Source organism: Manacus vitellinus, unplaced genomic scaffold (assembly GCF_001715985.3).
Source record: "Manacus vitellinus isolate BGI_N305 unplaced genomic scaffold, ASM171598v3 scaffold_10_pilon, whole genome shotgun sequence".
Taxonomy (NCBI): Eukaryota; Metazoa; Chordata; class Aves; order Passeriformes; family Pipridae; genus Manacus; species Manacus vitellinus.
The window spans coordinates 4,857,950-4,879,057 of record NW_021938838.1 but is presented as its reverse complement, the minus strand read 5'-3'; the positions used below and the strand labels follow the sequence as shown (position 1 = coordinate 4,879,057).

At 42.6% G+C, this 21,108-nt stretch overlaps 1 protein-coding gene across 1 annotated transcript in view; it reads right to left on the bottom strand.

Moving 5' to 3' along the window:
• CMIP (c-Maf inducing protein) overlaps positions 1 to 21,108 on the bottom strand; it is a 61,954-nt gene that overhangs the window by 16,668 nt on the left and 24,178 nt on the right. The window contains exons 4-10 of the mRNA XM_029965514.1: positions 16,422 to 16,583; positions 15,263 to 15,304; positions 12,784 to 12,846; positions 11,305 to 11,385; positions 8,073 to 8,176; positions 7,400 to 7,504; positions 6,184 to 6,537 (exon numbers count right to left, since the gene is read on the bottom strand). Of these exons, the coding sequence (XP_029821374.1) occupies positions 6,184 to 6,537; positions 7,400 to 7,504; positions 8,073 to 8,176; positions 11,305 to 11,385; positions 12,784 to 12,846; positions 15,263 to 15,304; positions 16,422 to 16,583 (911 nt within the window). The remainder of the gene's footprint in view (positions 1 to 6,183; positions 6,538 to 7,399; positions 7,505 to 8,072; positions 8,177 to 11,304; positions 11,386 to 12,783; positions 12,847 to 15,262; positions 15,305 to 16,421; positions 16,584 to 21,108) is intronic.

The window sequence follows — 21,108 nt, the reverse complement described above, 5'->3', positions numbered from 1 at the left end:
ATAAATTAGGAGCAACTCTGGGACAAGGGTTAAACAAATCTAAAGTCAGTGTGAGTCAGTTGCAGGGAGAGGACTTTGTGATCACCCATTCCTAAGGTTCTTTCCAGAGACAAAAAGTCCCTTACCTGCTTAGGCATTGAACAAATAAGGAAGATGATCAATTTTTTAGTGTCTCAGAACAGCAAGACATGAAGCAGGACTTTGTTACAGGGGTTGTTTTTCCACTTAGTCAGTGTAAAGTGAATAACACGAAACACCTGAGGATGGGGCTTGTCACAGAAACTGAAATAAGGCAAGGAAACCTCTTACACAGCATCTCTAAGATCAGCTCTGTGGGTTCTTTCAACAAAGCTTTGATTAAGTAGGGCTCTCTACATGACTATTTGTTGTTTCTGACCTACAGACACAAAGGGTCAGCGACACAGAACTCTGACCTGTATTCAGGTTCAGCTGAAAGTCCCTTGTTCACCTACCAGGTCTCTGTAGGAGACAGTTGATGCAACACATGTAGAGCTGCAGCCATGAGAACTGCCAGAGGTCTCTGACCCACACAGCCTGGGCTTCACTGTGTTTGTTAGGTGTGAGAATGAAGCACAGACTTTTTTTTTTTTAAATTTAAATATACACACCCTCTGGAAAGTCCTAGATGATTTTACTCTAAAAATGACACATTTTTATCGGTACATGCAAACAACTTCAAGTGCAGATTTTCGAGCAGGTGAGACTTGAAAGTCAAAAGGCTGAGTCAGGGAATTCAAAGGTGTTAAAGGTGCTTCACATCCCACGAGATACAGCACCTACAGATCTTCCCCAACAGAAGCTTAAAAACTGAGACCCACTTGGAGGCTCAGCTCCTCTGGCATCTCAAGTTCAGTGTTACACCACTGAAGTTCTTTCTTTTGCAATTTGGAGAGCTGTGATTAGTAATAATATGAACCAATCAATTTTTCATGGCCGATCTTCAAAGGAAATTGCAAGAGTAAGAAAAGAGATGTTTTGTAACAGACTAAGATCAAGTGAAACTGTAGCAGAATTGGACAGTATCACTCTGACTTTTGAAGCTGGGGAGCCTCCATTTGCAGAGCAGGTCTGTGAGAGGGCAGTGAAAATAAACCATAGCCTGCTTCCCTAGGAGGAGAAGAAATAAAAAAACAACCATTTCCAATGAAACATATAAAATTTGGTCACATGAGTGGGACCTGAACATAAAATCTGCACAGCCTGTAATCCCTTCAGCCTGAGCTAGGAAACATGAAACAAACATAGCACGAGAATAAAACTAAACTACTTATTAAAAGCCTACGGTGTTTCTCTTCCTCCCACCTATTCCCTTTTCAAAAACATTTTCCTTCTGTCTGTGCTCATCTCATCTTCACTCATCTTTCATTTCAGACAGTTGCTTTTTTCTTTTCCTTTCTTTTTTTTTTTTTCCAGTCCATTCAAAGCTGTAATACAAGACAGAAGTGTTTGAAGCAGGGAAAGAAAGGGAGATGGATTATCTCTGGCTGCAGTTAACAACCACTGCAATGAGCCAGACAAAGAGGCCAGAACAGGAGGAGGAGGGAGCCCAGAGCTCCAGGGAGAGCACCTGTGACAAACTCCCTTTGGAGCTCTTCAAAGGGTGCTGGGCTCAACATTCACGCTCATCACACAGCTCAAATCCCAGGACTAGCCTTATAAAAGGAAAGGGGCAGAAAGACTCCCTGGTTCTGTTTTTTTTTGCAGGACTTGCAATTTTAGGTGAACAGCACAGCAGCCAAGCTGCAGCCTGACCTACGGGTTCCTGGAAGTGTGTGGAGGGCTGGGGGTCAGGAAGCCAGGCTGTGACAGCTCCTCAGAGCCATCACCTGCTGCTGCACACGTTTTCTAGGGGATTGGCCAAAGCATAGAACAACTATATTAATTAAATAATCCCTGACTGCAGTGACTTTGCCTCTGGGCCATCGTCGCTCTTGGCCTGCCAACATAATACATTTTCCTTCCCCGGGATCACCTTTCACCAAAATGAAAACCTGCCCATATGTCATGTGCAGCACAAACAATCCAAAACATACTAGCAGCCCAGGGCAACCCCGATAAACATGACATAAGAGAATCCACTTGGGATATTCAGAGCATGCCACTGACCTATTGGGGAATGCAGAGCAGGCAGGGGAAGCTCCAGTGGGTGCCTGTGTTTGGAAAGCTGCTGCTCTTATCTCTGAGAGAGCACAAGCCCCAAGTCCTCAGTTTTGGGAGGACAATGAAGAGACATGAGCAATTACTTGGAAGCAGCTTGTTCTCCAGACTGAGCAGCTTGAGCAGCTCAAAAATCTCTTAGATGACCTCTGATATCAGACAAGATGATCAAGCCCCCTCGTCATGTTCCTGATCCCTTCTTTCCCTGGCTCTAGGTCCAACTCCCTGAATTGTGTGACACAAGGTTTAGCTCAGGGCTCCAGGGCAGACTGAAAAAAAGCCCCATCACACCCTCTGTCACATAAGGCACAAACCTGCTATCTACAAAACAGTGAGGTACCTTTTCATGTTCAGCCCTCTTTTGAGCTGGGCTTGTGGTTTTTCCAAAAGAGGAAAATTTAGCACCACTGAAATACCCTAGAAAGGTCCTGCCCTGGCTGCTAAGAACAGAAACGGGCTCCACTGCTCACAGTTGGCATGAAAGCACCAGGAAACAGCAACACAAGGTTACCCAAAGGAGGTGACACTGCCCTGGTCACACTGGCCCCAGACAGGGGTACAAGTGTCTGGACATCTGGAAGGACCCTTGTCACTACAGGCAGCCATGGAAACAAAAAATAACACAGACAAAGGGTAACAGCTTAGGATACAACACCATCACAGCTTCCCTAAGAGGGGTCTGTTCTCACAGCCAGTTTAGTTTGCTATTTGTTGATCCAGATTTCACTAAAGGAGTTAGTGAAACTCTGGGTGCTGCCAGTGGGATCCTTCCAGTGAAACTCAGATTTTGAAGTCATCCAGACCAAGGAAGAGGTCACAAGGTCCTCCTACCACAACCTCCTCTAACCACAGTTGTGCTGTTCAAGCTCAAGTTTGGCTGTACAAGACGTTCCCTAAGTCATGGAGACATTAACAGGCAAGTAAGAGATGGGCAACACTGAGCTGTTCTCAGAGCCTCTGATTTAATGTGATGAACAGAAAGTTTTCAATTAATTTAGTGCATTTTCTATGCACCAGTTTAAGACTTGTAGCATTCAGGAGGCACTGACTGGCATCAGTAACACTGTCAGAGTCCAGACTGTGTTAGAGAATATTGACACAGAAGTTTGATCCACTTTTGAGTGCAGGACAAAAATATCATGTTCCACTAGAGACTGTCTGCCTTAACATCTGCCCAGACTTTGGGTCATCTGCCAACATCTTTAAAATCATAGTTTTCTGTTTTCCTTTAGTATGCAATAGTTGTGTTTTGTTACTCAACTACATTAGAAAGAGGGTCAAAGATGTTCTGGGTGCTATAAAAGCCCCACAGATGAACTTTCCAAGTGCTCTTTTAGCCTTCTGTGCAAAAAGTGAGGTATTACAGTGATTATTAAATAACATTTTTATTAAGGTTAGAAGTGAGTTTTTTCCCCAAAAAGTAAGTATATGTAAGAATCAGGTGAATAATAAAATGTGCTCTGCTGAAGCTACTGTTGAGAATTCTTATTTGCTAGAGTTTCAATAATTAAAATCTGCCTAAATGATCTACTGCCTGCTGCCCTAAGTTAATTATGTAAAAAAGATAGCATTGCTGGTGACTCTCTTGTTTTGATGATGATACTGAGTCAGACACCTAAAAGAACAATCAAACTCAATGCTAAGCAACTTATTTATGTTTGGCTTACCACTGTTATTAATAAGAACATTATTTTAGTGACTGCCTGCTGAGAGCTCACCTCCTGGATAGCAGTTGTTTTATAATTAATGTTTTCTTCCTACTGGCATGTTCTTCAACTCTTTGTTCATATTCTCAGATTCTCAAAGTACAGCAATAGTATTTTGTGCAACAGAAAGCCTTTGTTCAAGAAAAGTTTGAGCATGAAAGGAATCAGCATCATAACAGCATGTACTTTTGTAATAACTACAAGCCCTTCTACAATGCTTTTCCATCACTGGTTTCAGCACTTAAAAAACAACATTAAAAATCTTTACTATATTTTACAGATGAGGAAAATGAGGCACTTATAAGTGACTTATCTAAAATCTCCTAAGCCAGTGGCAGAATCAGCAGAACTTAGTCCTGCACTAACGCTTTTGGGTTCCAAAAAAACCAAGGGATGAACAGGAATGGAAGGGAACCCTAACCAGTGGAGCTACAATCTGTACAGCCATGGCTCTGCCTTGGAAGCTGTCCTGTGTTCTCACAGGTTGTGGACTCTGGCAGGTCAATCTGAGGAGAGCTGCACCAGCTTTGTACTGCTGCTGGGCCTTCTCATCCTGTGGGTTTCACCCATCAGAACTCACATCATACAACCCAAGAAAGGCCCCAAAGCTGCTCCACACCTTCAATGCCCATAACAGGAACAGATTCCCATTTTCACTGCTGCTCTTGAACAGCTTGATTTTCAAAGAGACGCCAAACAAATAAAAAAAAATAGATTATTTTAAGGTATGGCGTGAAATAAGAGTTCTTTGCGTAGGAAATTACAGAGGGATTGAGACCTGGTATATCAAATGTTTAAAATGTGGAGAGGCTGTGAGGAAGAACATGCCCATTCGTGAATTTGTTTATAAGTGTGTGTCAGCTGCATGATGAAACCAAAACCGTCAATGCTTAGTGAGTCAGCATCCAAGCCAGCACCAGGACTGAGAGAGTTCAGTGTTTATGGAAAACAGCGACAGTCCAAGGGGATGAGAATAAATACACGACGTGCTCAATGAAGCACCTGGGTGGGTGAAGACTTAGTAGCCCTCAGATGAAGCAAACTCAGATGCTGTGCTTTTTAATGCACATTTTTAAAGGCAGAAGAGCCCAGGCCACAGGGAAAAAAATATAAAATCAGCCTTCACAGCAACTTCCTGCTCAAGAATCTAATGGGAACAGTACCTTGGATTCACCTGTCCTGTCTCCGGTTTTGAATGTGTGCTGAAGTATTTGCAAGCCAGATCTGCACTGAGTGAAAGCTGTGTTGCAAATTTGTACCATGTATTTTGAATAAAATGGAAATGTGGGACAAAACCTTCACAGAAACCTCCATCACAGCAGTCTGACTTAAATTAATTCCTTGAGAGCAAACCTCCAGATTTGACTAAAGTGTAGCTGCATCCTCATGGTTTACAGTGGAGTCCAAATTTCAACCACCATATCTTGGATTCTAAAAAACTCAACTATTACTTCATTAAGCCTTACATTGTTTAAAAATAATTTAACAGTTTGCCCAAAGACATACTGCAACTCAGTACCAGAGCTGGCTGTCAAAGCTAATGATGTTGTTTTACTGTGCTTTTATTACAAGCTTCTATTCTGCAGTCCACCTTTTGTGTTATTGTATTTCATTTATTTACCCAGGAGCAAAACAAGCTTTTTCTGAAGAACATTTTCCTTTGTATTCCTTTTGAAGATATTCAGAGTATTTGCCTCTCAGGAAACCCTGGAGCCATCATTTTGTAAAGATTATTTGAGCACCTGTTCCTAACACAGGTTCACTGTACCAAAGCAACTGGTCAACAAATAGAGACTCCATTCTAACACAAGTAAATCTGAATGAATCATAAAACTTCTACAAACACGTGAAGGGAGAACACCTAAGTAAAGAACAATAACCTCACCCAACTCCTGCTGCCTATCACTGCACAGGCACTGAGCCTAGAACAGACCTGCCTTTTCTAGCTCTGTCTCAGGCAATCCCAAGAGCCCTGGAGAAGACAAATGGATTTTTTTATTTATTTTTGGTGGGCAAGAACAAAAACAGAAACCACTGGCAGCAACATCCCGTCTTCTGTAAAATGCCTGAGGTTAACTGTACAAATAAGCTTTCCATTTTCATCTTCCTAATGCTATTTTTAGAACATATTGGCAGTGCCAGATGTCTCTTTCAAAGGCTGGACTCTCTCGAGCTGGAGTTAAGATTTATAACCATGTGCTTGCCCGCCACAGATGTTTGAAGACAACAGGCCTGTGGGAAAAGCCCCCCATTGTTAAGATGACATTGTTCAAAAAGCTGTTTGAAAATAGTTACTCACAGCATCTTGAGTATTTCAACATAGCAGCCCAGGATCCTGTCTGCCTGGGCACTCAGCTCGATGCTCATGGTGCTGCAGGTGGGGCTGACCATCAGGCAGTCGATGAGGTTGGGCTCGCTGTCGTTGCCCACGCTGGCTGTCATCTTCTGGTTCGCCGTGTTGTTGCGCTCCACTTCCACGTGGATCTCGTTTGCAGTGACAATAACTGGTTTGAGACGGGATTCAGTCAAGGTGGCCTCCTGAGAGACCAGGTCAGGACTTGTGTGCAGAAGGCGGAGGGGGAGATTAGGCTTTCGGTCGCACTGCTGCTGGCAGCCATTCCGAATTTCCTTCAGGCTTGGTGAATTGTCCCGACTGAATTTGAAAAATAAACAATTTGTTTCAATAGACAGACATACCAGCAGGGAGCAGGAGAGGGAGTGCAACGCTGAGGAGCCAAGACTTTTTGCAATTTCCCACCGTATTTCACCCCAGCCCACCGGACGGCTTTCCCCTGTGTAATCGGATTACTGAAATCAATTAAAAACATTAAAAGGCTCCAATAGGACTGTTCTGCAGCCCCTATTCTACAAAGATTTGAGCTTTTCATTACTCTAATTGACATGCCAGTTTAGTATAAAGGTGAACTTTCCCATCCAAGTTGTGCAAAGCCGTAACAGAATCCATGCCCAAGTATGTATCTGGCTACAGTACATGCCCAGACATTTGTCTGCAGCCCTCACGTCTGGAATTTGTGCTGGACACTAAGCAGCCCCTGTCCGTGCTCTACCATGAGGAAAGTCAGATAGGCATAAACAAACAGGAAACATAGCAGAGGGGAACCCTCAGTGCCTACTGGAAACTGGCTCGTGTGTCAAGAACTGCAGCGTCTATTTTGTGGCAAGTCAGAAATCGAATTTTCCACAGTAATGGAGGCAGCACTGTGAAACCAGCTCGGGTTCAAAGCTGTAGATATACAGGGATTTACACACAACCCCTTCTTCAAGGTGTCACCCTTCCCTTTGGTGAGTACCAGTGAATGAAGGTTCAACACCTTTCAGGTTTTCCAGCACCGAGTGTAACAAATATAACCACGTATCTACAAACACATAAATGTGACTGACCAGAACACCAGCAATGAGCAGGTGAGAACAAAGACACCCTCCCACAGACCCACACCCATCTTGTTTACTGATGCCTTGGGTTTGGAAGTGAGCAGCTGGGAATTCATACTGACCTGTTGATAAATTCCTCATAACACGAATAAATGGCTGCTAAGCAGACAGCTACAAGATTTGGCAGGACTCTGGGATGTGGGCATTGTCCCGTTGGACCATGCATGCTGAAAAACAAAAACCAAGATGACATCACTGCCAGGAAGATTTCTGTGGGTAAAACCAGCCAGACAGAACGAGGTGTCAAACCTGGATAAGCATCCTCAGGGAATCTTTCAGAAGGGCCATAACAGAGAGATACTTTAACTCTGTAAATCCCTACCAATTGCCCTATTTATGATCAAGGCTAACCTGCAGCATGAGTTTACCTGATGTGGTAGCCCTACAGACCTCCAAAAAACATACACATAATTGAGCATTATGAGGTTGAATGTTAATGAAAATATCCTTGTAGAGGCTTTGAGTCTAAATATAAAGGAAGAATGTACACGAGGCAAAGTCTGCTTCCAGTGTGGAACTAGGCAGAAGCCCCAGGCATATTTGAGAATTCAGGTTTTTTCAAAAGAGCATTCAGTAACATTGGCTGGGGGACTCAATTTATTTGCTGTTTGCCAGTCCCAAAAAAGCACCAGCTACTCTTAACAGCCAGTAAGGGGACAAGCAGATGTGGGAGAAGCAACACACCAAGGCATGTACACAGGATTGGACATATGCCATAAATTAAATGCAACTAACCTGTGAATAAACTTCTTCACCACCTCCATTCCAGCATTCAGCTCGTTCAAAGACAGAATATACTCCTGAGTAAACAGCCGCAACCGAGGGCACTTCCCAAAATCCTGTCCAAAAAGGAGAGACCCGGTGAAGATGGTGAATGTACGGCCAAACTGTGGGTTTTCAAAAGAAATCAACTCAAACCCAACTGAATTCACTTTGCTATTATGCTTCAAGAGGACAGTATTGCTGCATGCTGATGTTATGTTCTGCCCACTAATAGTTACATGCTTTCCAATCTCTTCTTTCCCCATACCCACTTTAAAAAAAAAAAAAAATTTAATGAAACAAGAACAAAACATCCCACCTGCACTTACGTTTCCTTTGTACATTTCACTTTATACCTTCATTTTGAACATTTTTTGCTGTTGGTTTGCATTTTTGCTTCCACTTATCACTGCAGATTTTTGAAAGTAAAACTCAAAAATAATATTATACTTCCATGTTTGGCATCATATGTACCCTGGGTTTAGAGAAAATCTTTTGGGCACGCAATCAATAAGCAGTCAAATGTAAAACCAGAGGTCAGTTTTTTCTCCAGGGATTTTACTCCAGCTACAATGTGAATCTGACAGGTGAGCTCAACAGTCACTTTCTTTAAATCCTGCAGTCAGAAAGGCACCTGCAAACTGAAATCCTGCATCTCCTCACATCACCTGCTATTTTTAGATGTGAAAGGAGTAAGTTCTGCTGTCTGGTGAGTGTTATTCCACAGCACATTTCTTCACATTTGCACAGGTGTAACCTTATTACACAGGTGTTGCAGAACTGAATTTCCAAGGGGTGAACAAGGTCCTCTGAGGACAAACAAGCACCCCCAGTTATCCCTCCAGCAGCTGCCTGTGGACAAACTTCATGGCAACTTAAAGAAATGCCACAGTGGTAATGAACTGGTGGTGGTCTGCAAAAGGAAGATACATTCCCAGAGCACTGAAACCTCCTGCTAACTCATTTTGGTTTCAGGCACTTCTATAGCACAACCTGTATTAACATCTCCTAAGTTTTACAGCTAGAGAAAATTACCCAAAATGTGAAAACGAGCCTAGGCTGAACAATGTCTCCTTCAACCTTAAGTGTTACTCTGCTAGTACTGAATGTCTACCTGGTTAAGTTCACCCAGCAAAGGGACTGTGGGCGATTCCACACTTGGTATTACAACTAAAATTATTAAACTTCCAACAACTCCTTCTGGCAGGAGCAAATTGACTTGGTCCAAGGGCATGAGACCATGTGTGCCTCACACAACATTTGAATAATTCCATGAACACGCCTTGCAAAAGAGCTCCTGCAGCTGCAATTTGACTATGAAATTTTTCAACCCATGTGGGTGTCTTAACTGAAGCTAGAATGCAAGTCCAAGGGGTCATGAAAAGGATGTCATTGCTGATCCCTGTAAAATAAAATATCTCTCTAAATATAATACAATGCCCTGTCAGCATATCAAGTACAGAACAATACACACTGTTGATACTGTTTGCTAAAAAAAAAAATAGTGCTTATATTCAAACATTTGGGCTGAGCCTACAAACAGCTGAAATCCAAAGGTTTTAGGAGGTTGCTGAGCACTCCCCAAACAACTCAACACACAACAGCCTCCAGTCCTGCACGTAATCTGCAGTATCAGCAAGACAAAAAGCCATCTTTTGAGATCTTTTGAGATCTCAAAATCATAGACAAATGAGACACCCCCTCCCCATTTTATAAGTAGAAAACTGTGGAACGAAACTTGTTGGGAATTTTCAAAGGCCACAGAACAAATGAGAGGCAAAGGTGGAGAGATCCAGCTCAACTCTACGGACGCTGAGCTGCACAGATGGTGAAGTTTCCTGCCAACAACACCGTCCCCCTAAAATGTAACTTCAGTTACGTGCACACACACACACACACACACACATTCTCTAAAGGACTGTTCAGTACAGAAGTCCCTGGAGAGTGGTAAAGTGCCCAAATCCACTCCAATTAATACATGACACCATAAATTCCCTGACTACACGCTGCGGTACAGACATGTTGATTTTCAATCTGCAAATGTTAAGTATGGTAAATATACCCAATTCTCTGAAGCTAACCAAATACAAGCATTACACTGTGCATTTAGATTTTATTTGAGACCCCTCAAGAGCTCTGGATGCTTTAAAAACATCAGTCTGGAATCCAAGAATAACATTTACAGAATATTTCATTGAACGGTACAGAATATTCAAAAATGTTTACATGTCTGCAGAGTGCAGGCACAGAGCCAGGAATACGACCTTTTTGCCATCTTGGGCTTTCTACCTAGTTCTGTAAACTCGGGGAGTTAAATAATAAGATTGTAAAAATAAGAAATATGAACTGTTTTCTACTGGGTTTATGCTGCACACAGCACGACAGCAGATGGTCTCTAAAATTACATCAGTTAGTGAAAAGAAGTTGATTATGTAGTTACAGAGGTTCATCCTTGAGATCACTGCCAAGTCAACTGTCTTAAATATTTTATTTTACTTATTTGTTTAGTCTTTGCCACAGCATTGTGAAGTAAGACTTCTTTATGCAACTTAAAAATCATGGCAGGAAATTTAATATGCCACAAAGGCTGGAGAGCTGGTAAATAACCCAGAACTCTCTTAGGGAAGGAATACGGATCATGTAAGAATATCTTTGTGGAGGGGGAGGGAAAATCTGCTCCACAGGGCAGGACAATCTTCTGGCATTTATTTCAAACACTAACAAGGAATTGATTGGCAATGAAAAGAGAAAAGCCTGGGTGAGAACAGTTATAAAATATGTACATGAATCCTGCAATGAAAAGGAAGAATAATAGGAGAAAAGCATAAAGAAATTCAGGAAATCTAGGTAAGAACTCACTGGACATAAGCCTAAAGAAAAATGGAAATCCAGAGAGCTGGGGGTGTCTTAAAAAAAAAATGTTGGGAGCCCTAGCTCAAAATCAACAAAGTCCCTGTTCTGATTTTGTTATTTCTTTGATTTTAAACTATTTTAACTGCAAGGATGGCATGTGGGGAGTAAACAAGGCACCAAGAGCCAGGTGGGAGAGAGCTGGAGCTTCATATGCTGGCACTGCTGCCAAAAGAAATGCCCCTCAAAACAACACTTTGCTTAGATGCTCTGGAAAATCCCACTGAATACAAAGTAACACACAATTACATGCAGCATTCACAGTCTGGGGGGGCCAGGTCTCTCCTGCACTCACCATGTTGTGTTTGAGAATCCTCTGTACCACTGGTGTGAACACTTCGATCACGACCATGGACCGCGGGCGCTCTCGGCAGTGCTGGAACGAGCAACAGGTCATTCTGTGAGCTGCAGAAATTATGAAGGTGGGTCTCCCCTGGTTTCACACCCCATGAATGGACTACCCCAAAATTAACAAGATTCAAGGGCTAAATTAGCCTTTCCTGGGTTACGCTGCTCTCTCCTATGAATTTGCTGACATCTAATAGACTATACAGGTTCAAGAGCTCCCATTCTTCCCAAAACTCACTCGAATGTAGCATTTTGGGGACTCATATCCCTTTTGTCAAATTTGGTTGAAGCTTGCCAACAGTTTTGAAATGGGTTGGGAGGCAGGAAGATATGTACACACAGGCAGTGTAATGGCACAAACCTTTCCTTGGGATCCAGGCTAAAAACCTCTGGTGGATCTTGGAGGGTACTAACAACCCACTCTCCCATCACAAGATAAAATATACAATCAAAATGTATCAGTCAGGGTAATTTGGGTTGGGAAGGACCTTTGAAAGTCATCTTGTCTAACCCCTTGCTCAAGGCAGGGTCAATTGTGAAGATAGATTTGCCCTCTCATTAGTCTTGTCCACTTCAGTTCTGAAAAGTCCATAACCTGTTTCCATTCCTGCAACTCTACACAGCCCATCCCACACATTTACAGACAATCAGGCGCCCATCTCTGATGGAGACCAAAGACAAAAAAAGACCCAAACCAGGAATAAAAATGCCCTGAGTCCAAGGCTGGAGAAGACCCTACAAGTGGCTTATAAAAATGCAACAGTCAGAGGAGTTTCTGAAACTTGACTTAATTTCTGTAGGAAGAAGCAGCTGATGAGTAAACTCTGGATGGGAATTACAAGCAGCATCCAGAATGTTTGACAGATGCATACACAGTCATCAGCAAGCAAATTTAAGCAGACTTGAAACTGAAACACTAACAGGCCTAGAGGAAAAGTAGTACTTTCAAATCCATAAGGTCTGCAACCCAAAGTACCCAGAAGTTTATGGAAAAGATGCAAAATGCAGCACAAGCATGGATTTACCAGAGAAGAGGATAGGTCCTTATTAAGTCCCAGTGACATAATACCATTAGGGCTGAGTTAGACATCACATTACCACCTCATCTGAACACAGATCCAATGATCTCTGCATTAGCCAAACAGAACATGCAGTAGGACACCTCCTGTACCCAGACTGAGGTGTGGGAGTCTGAAACCTGTAACTCTCACACAGTATCAGGACAAAACAGACTGATGTACTAAAGCACACAGTTCTATTTATCATAATGGTGCTGTTAACTATTCCACTATCACTGGATGTTGACCAAAAAACTGAAATCAATTCAGGTAGGACGTAAGGAGTTAAAGAAAAAAACAACCACCCCCTCAAAGAACTATGCTCATCTACAACTATGAGATTTCAGAAAGAAAAACTGTTCTGATACCTTGCAGAAGAATTCACAGAGGTCAGGAGGAGGATGGTTGTTTTCCAGCAAAGGTGCAATTGCCTTTAAAAGGAAAAAGAGAGAAAAATTCAATTAAAGGACTGCAACTGCATATTGCAAACAACTATTTTTCAGGGTGAGGGCGGGAACTCAGCTTTAGAAAAGGACAAAAAGCATAACCAAAGAAATTAGAGGTGGGCTATGTGTTTATTTTACAAGTAAACTCAAGAACACCTCTGCCATGAGTTCTCTGGAAAACTTTGCCTTTAACTGCACCAGTGTAAATACATAAACCACAGCAAAGGAGAGAGATTTTTATAATAGCTTCAATAAAAACAGGAGCAGACCAATTGTTTTAGGATGTAATAAGGCAAGGATGAATCTGGCTCACTACTTCACTTAGAAAAAAATGAAAAACACCAGACACACACACACACATATCTTTTATGGAAGACTTTGAGTTCTTTTTTATGAGAAATAGCCCACTAAAAGTGACCCAGCCCTGTTCTCACCTAGGAGGACCCTATTCATCCAAATCAAGCATTTAACTTTGTGAAAGTTGAGATCACTATTCCTCCTTTGTTGCTACGCAAACCAATGTGCTTATGCTGGGTAAATACATTAGAGGTCATACCTGCCACTGAGGGTGTAATGAATTTATGTTGCTGTTACCTCCTTTGTAAATCAGAAAATGGTACTAGAATAATACACTGTCTCTATGTGATGGTGCCTTTGGGTTTTTCCAGTCTTCAGCTAAAGGGATTCCCAGTACCCATTGAAAAGTAAGGCACTAAATACAGCAGCCAGGACATTTTGTATTAAGCAACTGAACACCAGATATTTTATCTGGATGGCATCTGGAGTTTTACTGCTTTGGTTTTTGCTCTCCCTCTCATCTCCTTAAGGGTTTCAGCCCTGTGAGTCTGCTTGCAATGGCTGTGTTTCACAACAGCCACTCACACACACAAGTCAAGATTAGTGGGAATTTCAACAACGAAACCCAACACATCTGCAAAGTTCAGTTTTGGTTATGCACTAGAACTTTGAACTTTCTGTTTGTTATCGTGTGCCATCCTCCTGCAACTGTTCAATTCCTCTCTGGTGCTGGCCCAGCAACGGTGGCTGATGGAGAACACAACACCAGTCCAGTCAGAGTAGAATATCCTCGCTCCCCATCCAACACCTGAGCTCGAGATCTTCCCTGAATCCATCTTTTGGAGTGTTTGCTATGGGACCTGCCAAACCACAACAGAGATGCTCAAGCAAGTCATGGCTCTGTCTGTACATACAGTGGGGAAGAGCAACAGCCTGAAAGCACCTTTTCCTGTATTTTCCTTATGAGTGCTGTGGTCAAGAGCAGCTATGGCAACATGTGCCTCCCTGTCCTGAGCAGGAAGGGATTGGCTGGAATATTGATCTGTTCCAGCACCATCTAGAGAAGGCAAGCTGGCTCCATCTGCACAGTAAATCACTGTGTACTTTTCACATAAATACACAGTATTAGCAATACTTTCCAAGAATAGCCTGGTTATCTGTGTAATGGCAGTGAGCTCTGAATGCCCAGGAACTGCTACCTCCTTAATAGCTCGGGCACAACCTACAAAGAAAAGCAAATGCAACTTCAGACACCTATCTCAGTGACTGATTCCATCTAAAATGGTATCTTAGGCAGCAGATAAAGAGAACTCACACCTACTGGCAGCTACCTGCCACCTTGTCATTTCGCAGAAAGAGCCATGGAGATGTGATACAATCAGGTGGTGGTGAGGTTCTAGATTAGATTACTGGGAAAATCTCCTGGAAATTGCCAGAGAATGAAATTAAATTATAGTGATGGGGAACCAAGTTCCATCTTGGATAAATTGTTGAGATTTTGTATTTTGTTTCACAAGGAACAGAGCTGCTATTTGATTCACTTATTTCTATGTCTAAATAAACATGATCTACAGAAAAGAAAAACTTTGAAGAGGCTATTTTTACAAATCAAGTAAGCAGGGGGTTAAACTGTAGTGACACATATCCACACTTACAACAACAATCACTTGCTCACATACTATCAGCAATGGAGACATTCTGTATATGGTAGCATCAGCCCCTCAGGAAACTACTAAGCCTCAGGGTTTTATAGGGCACATCTGCAAATGATGGGTTTTGACTATTTAAAGTACATATATAGATATGAACATTGCTCTGTGTAGCCTGGTAAGGGGGCCATTTGGGGAGACTATTAACACTCACATGCTGTGCTCTTTCATATAAACTGATGAGAAAGGTTTATTGTGATTCCTCTATGAAACAAGAGGAATTACAAAGCCACACAAAAACCAGACAAATGGTTTTGATTGCTGCCCAAGTTTACCAGCATTGGTGGAAATGCTTTCATTGGGGTAGAGACTTCACTGGGGTAGAGACAAGCACTAAGAGAAGTGTCATGAAACAATACCGATTTATCCTCAGATTTCAACAGAAGGATACTCACCACAATAATGCTCTCCTGGTCTTGAGTGGTTAAGTTGTTGTTCTAGAAGAGTTGAATAGAAAACAATGAATGAGAAAAGAGTACTCTGAGTTGGCACATCAGCACACACAGTTCTCAGTTACCACAGACACAAACAGAAAGGTTCAAGACTGAAATTGCTTATTTTCTGAATAAAAATCATCGAATTAAAATCACTCTCCTAAAGAAGGTGGTAAACTGTCTGCCATGAGCAGTGGTCCAAGCTTCCATTTGTCCCTCAGCCCACTGAGATTTAAGTCACCCCAGCCACCAAAGCTGAGCATACAATCACCGGGATGCCCGAGGAGGTCTCAATCATCCAGAAAACTAAATCTAGTGATACATTTCTTTAAAATGTTTTAAGGCAAGCTGTATGTTTCTATAAAAATTAATAAAAGGATTGTTGTGGTGTTGGTTACCACTTGTGGGTAATAAACTAACTGCTGCAGTTTTCTTGAAATCCCTTCTTTAAACACAGTACCAGTAAAAGCCAATAAATTGACTGGAATTCACCTATGCAAAAGAGTTTGCTTGGGGCTTTTTCAGCAGCATAATCCATCCAGAAATTACCAAGTTCTGAGTTGCTAAGACTTTTGACTACTGTAAGAAAAACAGATAGCAACTTTTTTTGCTTATATCAAATTTTTGTAAATCAAAACTAAGACATGAAAAACTTTTTTGGCATTACATTTCCTGTTAATGAAAACTTAGACATTTGAAACATAACTAGTAATAATAAAATAGCTGCATAATTAATTTATTGCTCTGTATATAAGAATTACTGGTCATGGAAGCAAAGCCAATGGAATAGAAATCAAGGGGAGTTTTACCACTGACTTGAAATTAGACAAGAATCAGACCCATAATAAATTCACCATAAATATTAAACCAAGCAATTAAACAAACAAAAAACCCCAAACCAACAAACTAAAGAGAAATGTGGTTTGTTTTGTTTTTAGGAATCTACCTAACAGCATGGGTCAAATTTCCTTTCTCCCCAGCAAGTGCAAATTCCACTCAAGTCAGCAGAAGTCACAAGTAGACTCACAGGCAGAATTTTGACAGCCCAAGACTCACAAGCTTTTAACTGTCTCTCATCTACACGTGACAGTGTCTTGCAGGAGCCCTGCTGAGGTCATACCTCTGAGAGCAGTTTGGAGACAATCTCCAGAGGTGCTTGGTGGATGGAGTCGTCCTGCAGCGGGGACGTCAGCGCCATGTCCACCAGCGTCCGGATCTCCTTCAGCACCACCTCCCAGCGGCTGGGGTTACTGAGCACCTTCTTGTACTTGTAAATCTTCTTCTGCAAGAAACAGGAAAGGGTTTCCTATAATGCAACTGCCAAGTGGGCTGCTCTGAATTTTGAGTTTTGCCTTTTCTGGTTGCTGAGAGGCTGTATTTAAAACTTTAAAATGGACAAGAAAACCTTGTACATCTGAACCGATTTCTTCTGTGGAAGCAATGGGAAACCATGATTCTTTTTATTTTTAAAATATTTTTTTTAACTCTAGAGCATCTTTATTTTCACCATCTCCTCTTGCAAACACTTTATTCCTTGGGCTAATAACAGATACCTGCTATTGCATTGTTTCTAAAGCTGTAGGTTCTTTTAAAGGGAGTCATTAAGAATGGGGGAGAGAGAGAGGCCATCAAAACATCACTGCAGAGATACTTTATTCTACATTGCTAATTGGTGAATTTACAGTCAAAATTTAACAAAATCAATTTTATCAAAGCACAAATTTCCAGCAGACCCACAGGCTTTCTTTTCTGTCTTGAAGTACCCTGAAAAGTCATGCTGTCACCCTCCAGGTTGAACAGACACCAACTTGTGAAGTCTCCAAATCTTCCAAGCAAGACCATTTCCACTCTCAAGAACAGCATTCCTGACTATGTAACTCCATCTGCCCCAGTCCTCTGCTTGCCCCTCCACTATTGTTGGCCATGCCCAAGCTGTTTCACCAACTGCCCCATGCACAGACCAGCTGGATAAGCAAAGGGCAACTCTTATTCCTCAGCAGCAATGCTGCCACAAACAACTGGAACAGAGGCTGCTTTGTATTATAAATGGTATCCTCTAGAGAAAACCCACCCTCCCAAATTCCCAGAGGTGGCTTGATGGTACTCCAGAAGTGCAGGAAAACAATGATGAGTGTTAAAATGCTACTCCTGGAAAAAAAAATAAAAGGAAGAGCTCACTAGAACCAGGAGGGGCTTGCCAAGGTGGGCAGTGTGGAGGGCAGTGCTAGAGGCCCCTCACAGCCCCTGTGCAGGGAAGGAGCTCTGCACTGACAGACCCACTTGTGTTTCATTCACGTGCCCTTCTACTCCTCTCTGTGTGTGAGCCTGGTGCTCTGTTCAAAGGTATGTCAAGAAGTTTGGACATATCCTCAGGTTTATTTACAGCACAGGCTGGGCACTTCTCTGTTTACGTGAAAACATTGGTGTTTTGCACTAAAAATGGATCTTAACATTCCTCAGCAGCATTTCCGGGGAAATCACAAGAACTGCCCGTGTTGTGTGTGCAGATTGCAGGTTCAGCTGCACATTTTGGGCTATACATTGGGTGCTATAAAGCAGAGGACTTTGCAAAGGGTCGGTCTGCTTTGTTTTGTTCTGGAGCTTTGTGGCTCCAGGGCATTTCCCCCTGCACTCGCCCAGGGCAGCCCCAGCAGGAACCATCTGACCAGGGCTGGTTCTCTGCTTATCAGCCACTTCCTTCCCCCCGTGGAGCAGATCTAATGCTCAACAGCAAACAGTCACCTCTGTACCCTATCCAAAACAAGAGAGAAGAGAACAATGCAGAAAAATACAGACTTCAGATGCCTTGGGTTTGTCAATGTTGTTAAGAGGGGGGAGAGGAGGGCAGCACTGGGCTGACATGTAAAGGCTGATAAAGCAATCCAATTATCTTTTTAATTAAATTCGTGCAAGTACAAAAGCACATTGGCAGTGTAGTTCACACTTCCAGTGCATTTTAAGCCACTGAAAAGCTAAAGGAACATAAAAACGTGCTGCAGACATTATCAAATGTGTCTGGGATTTCAGAACAGAGAAAAAAATCTTTGTTCTTCTGATCTCCTTGGGGCAGAGACAGCCCAGCAGTAATTTTAAGCTACCAGCACTACTTCTACCATCATCAGAGATTTCTTAGACTCTTCAGGAAACTTGACTCATAGAATTTAATTTCTCTTATTCAGGTAGTGCCTTTAATTAGGGTCTTTTTGTTAGACCCACTCCAACACTAAATAAAATCTAAACTTCTAAGACAACCAGACAGCTTTTTAACTTGAAGCAAGTCCTTTCAGGCTAATTGAGGACACTAAACCAAGCTGGCTCAACAGATACAATTTCCATGCTGAAATTTATTCCTTGGTCCTGTACTGTGAAGAAATCCAATTCAAAGTAGAACTGAAAGCTGACAAGGAGTGGATATGGGGGGGGATAAGAGTTTGACCACTGGGTTATTGCCTCCTTGCCTGGCCTGGACTGACCCTTTATTTGGGCGAGTTACAACTCCATTTCAGAGCAACTCCTTCAGCCTCAGGGGCAGCTGCTGGAGGAAACTCTTGCCCAACAGGACGCTGCTCAGACAACTCCACCACAAATATCTTTCTTCCGCTGTCAAATCCATTCTTGCTTGGGGTGAGGAAGGAGCAAGGGAGTTTTCCTTTCCCTTTTAAAGATGTCCATTAAAAGTTAAAATTCTGATGATGCTGACGTACATAAGAGGGAAGACAGTGGGGACTGTGCTCCCTGCCACGCAAGAGAGACCTACCAAAGCTGCTGCTCAGAGCAGGCACACGGGGACTCAAAGGGAGCATCAGGGGACAGGTACCTTCGCAGACACACCGAGCCTGCTGCAAGCACAAAATCCAAACTTATCAGTCTCTGCTTCACGTTTCCAGCACAAAGGATTGCGCTGCACTGACAGACTGAGCTGTAATCTGCAGACAACGTTACAGAAGCCTTGAATGATGGTGGGAAAGCAGCAGAAAATAAATAAATAAATAAATAAATGAATAGAGGAGCCATCCCCAAGGGGATTGAACTCTGCTATCCTGAACCTTTGCCCATGGTTACGCTGATGTTTTTCTCAGCAGAATGCTTTTCACTGTTGAGCGCCTTGCTGAAAGCCTCAATTAAAGCCTGAAACCTATCAGTGGGTTACAGAAGCAATTTGCTGTGTATCAGCAAGCACTTAGCCAGCACTGAGCCATCTGCTCCTTTCTACCTGCGCTGACTCCAGAGCAAGGAGCAACAATCACTCACGAGCTTAAAAACAAAGCTGCCTGGTAAAGACCTGTAGGGGAGAACAGACACGTCAACACGTGCAAGGAGTTCGTCCCCCCTGCATGTAGGTGTAAAAGATGCCTTCAGTTGCTGAAAATATTCACACAACATTTATCATTAATGGCCTGTGCAAAAAAAATACTGGGGGGCAAGGGAGGGATCCAGTTTCACCGGGGCTTCAAAAGAAGCAGCAGCTCCTGTGAAAATTTATGTGAGTGAAAATAACACATGCCAACTTGGAATTTGACCCTCCTAGTTACTGACCAGCCAGTACCACACCACCAGTGTCATTCCAAAATCCTGTAATGCTGATTTTAAACGCAAAACCACTGAATTTAATAAGTACCCAGAAGATGCAGCACGAGGAATAAGTGACACTGACAGGGCATCCTTCATTCTCAAATCACTCTAATTAAGTCTTGCAGAAACTCAAAGAGCTAAGTCTCAATCCTCTTTTAGAGGAGAAAGAATTGAAGTCCACATGTGAAAAATTACTTTACCAGAGTGACAAAAATCTATAAGCAGTGTGTTTTACCATCAGTACTCAAAAGCTCCTGAACACTGCTCTGAACAGAGAGTTCAGGAGAGCCTAGGAAACCCTCAGCTTTTTAAAGTAAGATTTTCCTATGTTTTTCTCTCCTATAATGGCCTCATCCTGTAGCCCTTGCTCATACACCACTTTCTTGGACAAGAATGATAATACTGATGTAGTCAACAGCTAAGAAAAATGGACTCTAATGCACAAAATTGGTTAGCATGGAACATTTTCCTTTTTCAGCCCTAGGAAGACCTTTCACATTAGGAGCATTTTAAAACAAGCAGCACACCTGATCCAAAAAGGGAAAAACGAAGCTAGCCTTCTTGATGACAAAATTTCATCCCTGCTTTGCTACTGCTGGACAGGGAACGTTCTGTACTCTTGACAACCTGTCTCCTCATCAGCAAATACTATCTTCATTACATTAAAAAAATTAATGGTCAACCCTAATTCTTAAAGCCTGCTAAATTCTAGCTCTCTTCACCCTTTACCATGCACCAGCCCACAAAGTGGTCACTTCTTTAGGGGAGAAGCTGGAGCCACTGCAGGAGCGGGCGCTGCCTTTGAGGGCTGTGTATATGCCAGCAATTGTTTATTTCTTGCTGAGCAACGAGGGCAGTCCCAGCAAGAGGGAAAAGGTCAAGCTCCCGCATGGAGGTTCCTCCCCAGCTCATTGCGGGGACGGCTGACACGAGCTTGTGTTACACTCTGATGTTGAGGGTGTTTATGTAAAGTGGAGGTGCCTTGCTAGATGTAAATGTACAGAGGAAAAAACAAAACAGAGAGAGAGTGAGCAATGGTTTTCCCACTGCAGCAGAACATTTTGTTCAAACGCTGCATAACAAGGAACAGGAAGAGTTGCTTGTGATGTCCAACACTCATGTTGGCCTGTCCCACAAAGCCCAGGTGCACCCTGTATTCTGAAGCACCACCTGCTGGCATTTTTTTCTATTAAACCCTTATCTTCATGAAAACAAGAGGGCATGGCATCCCCAGG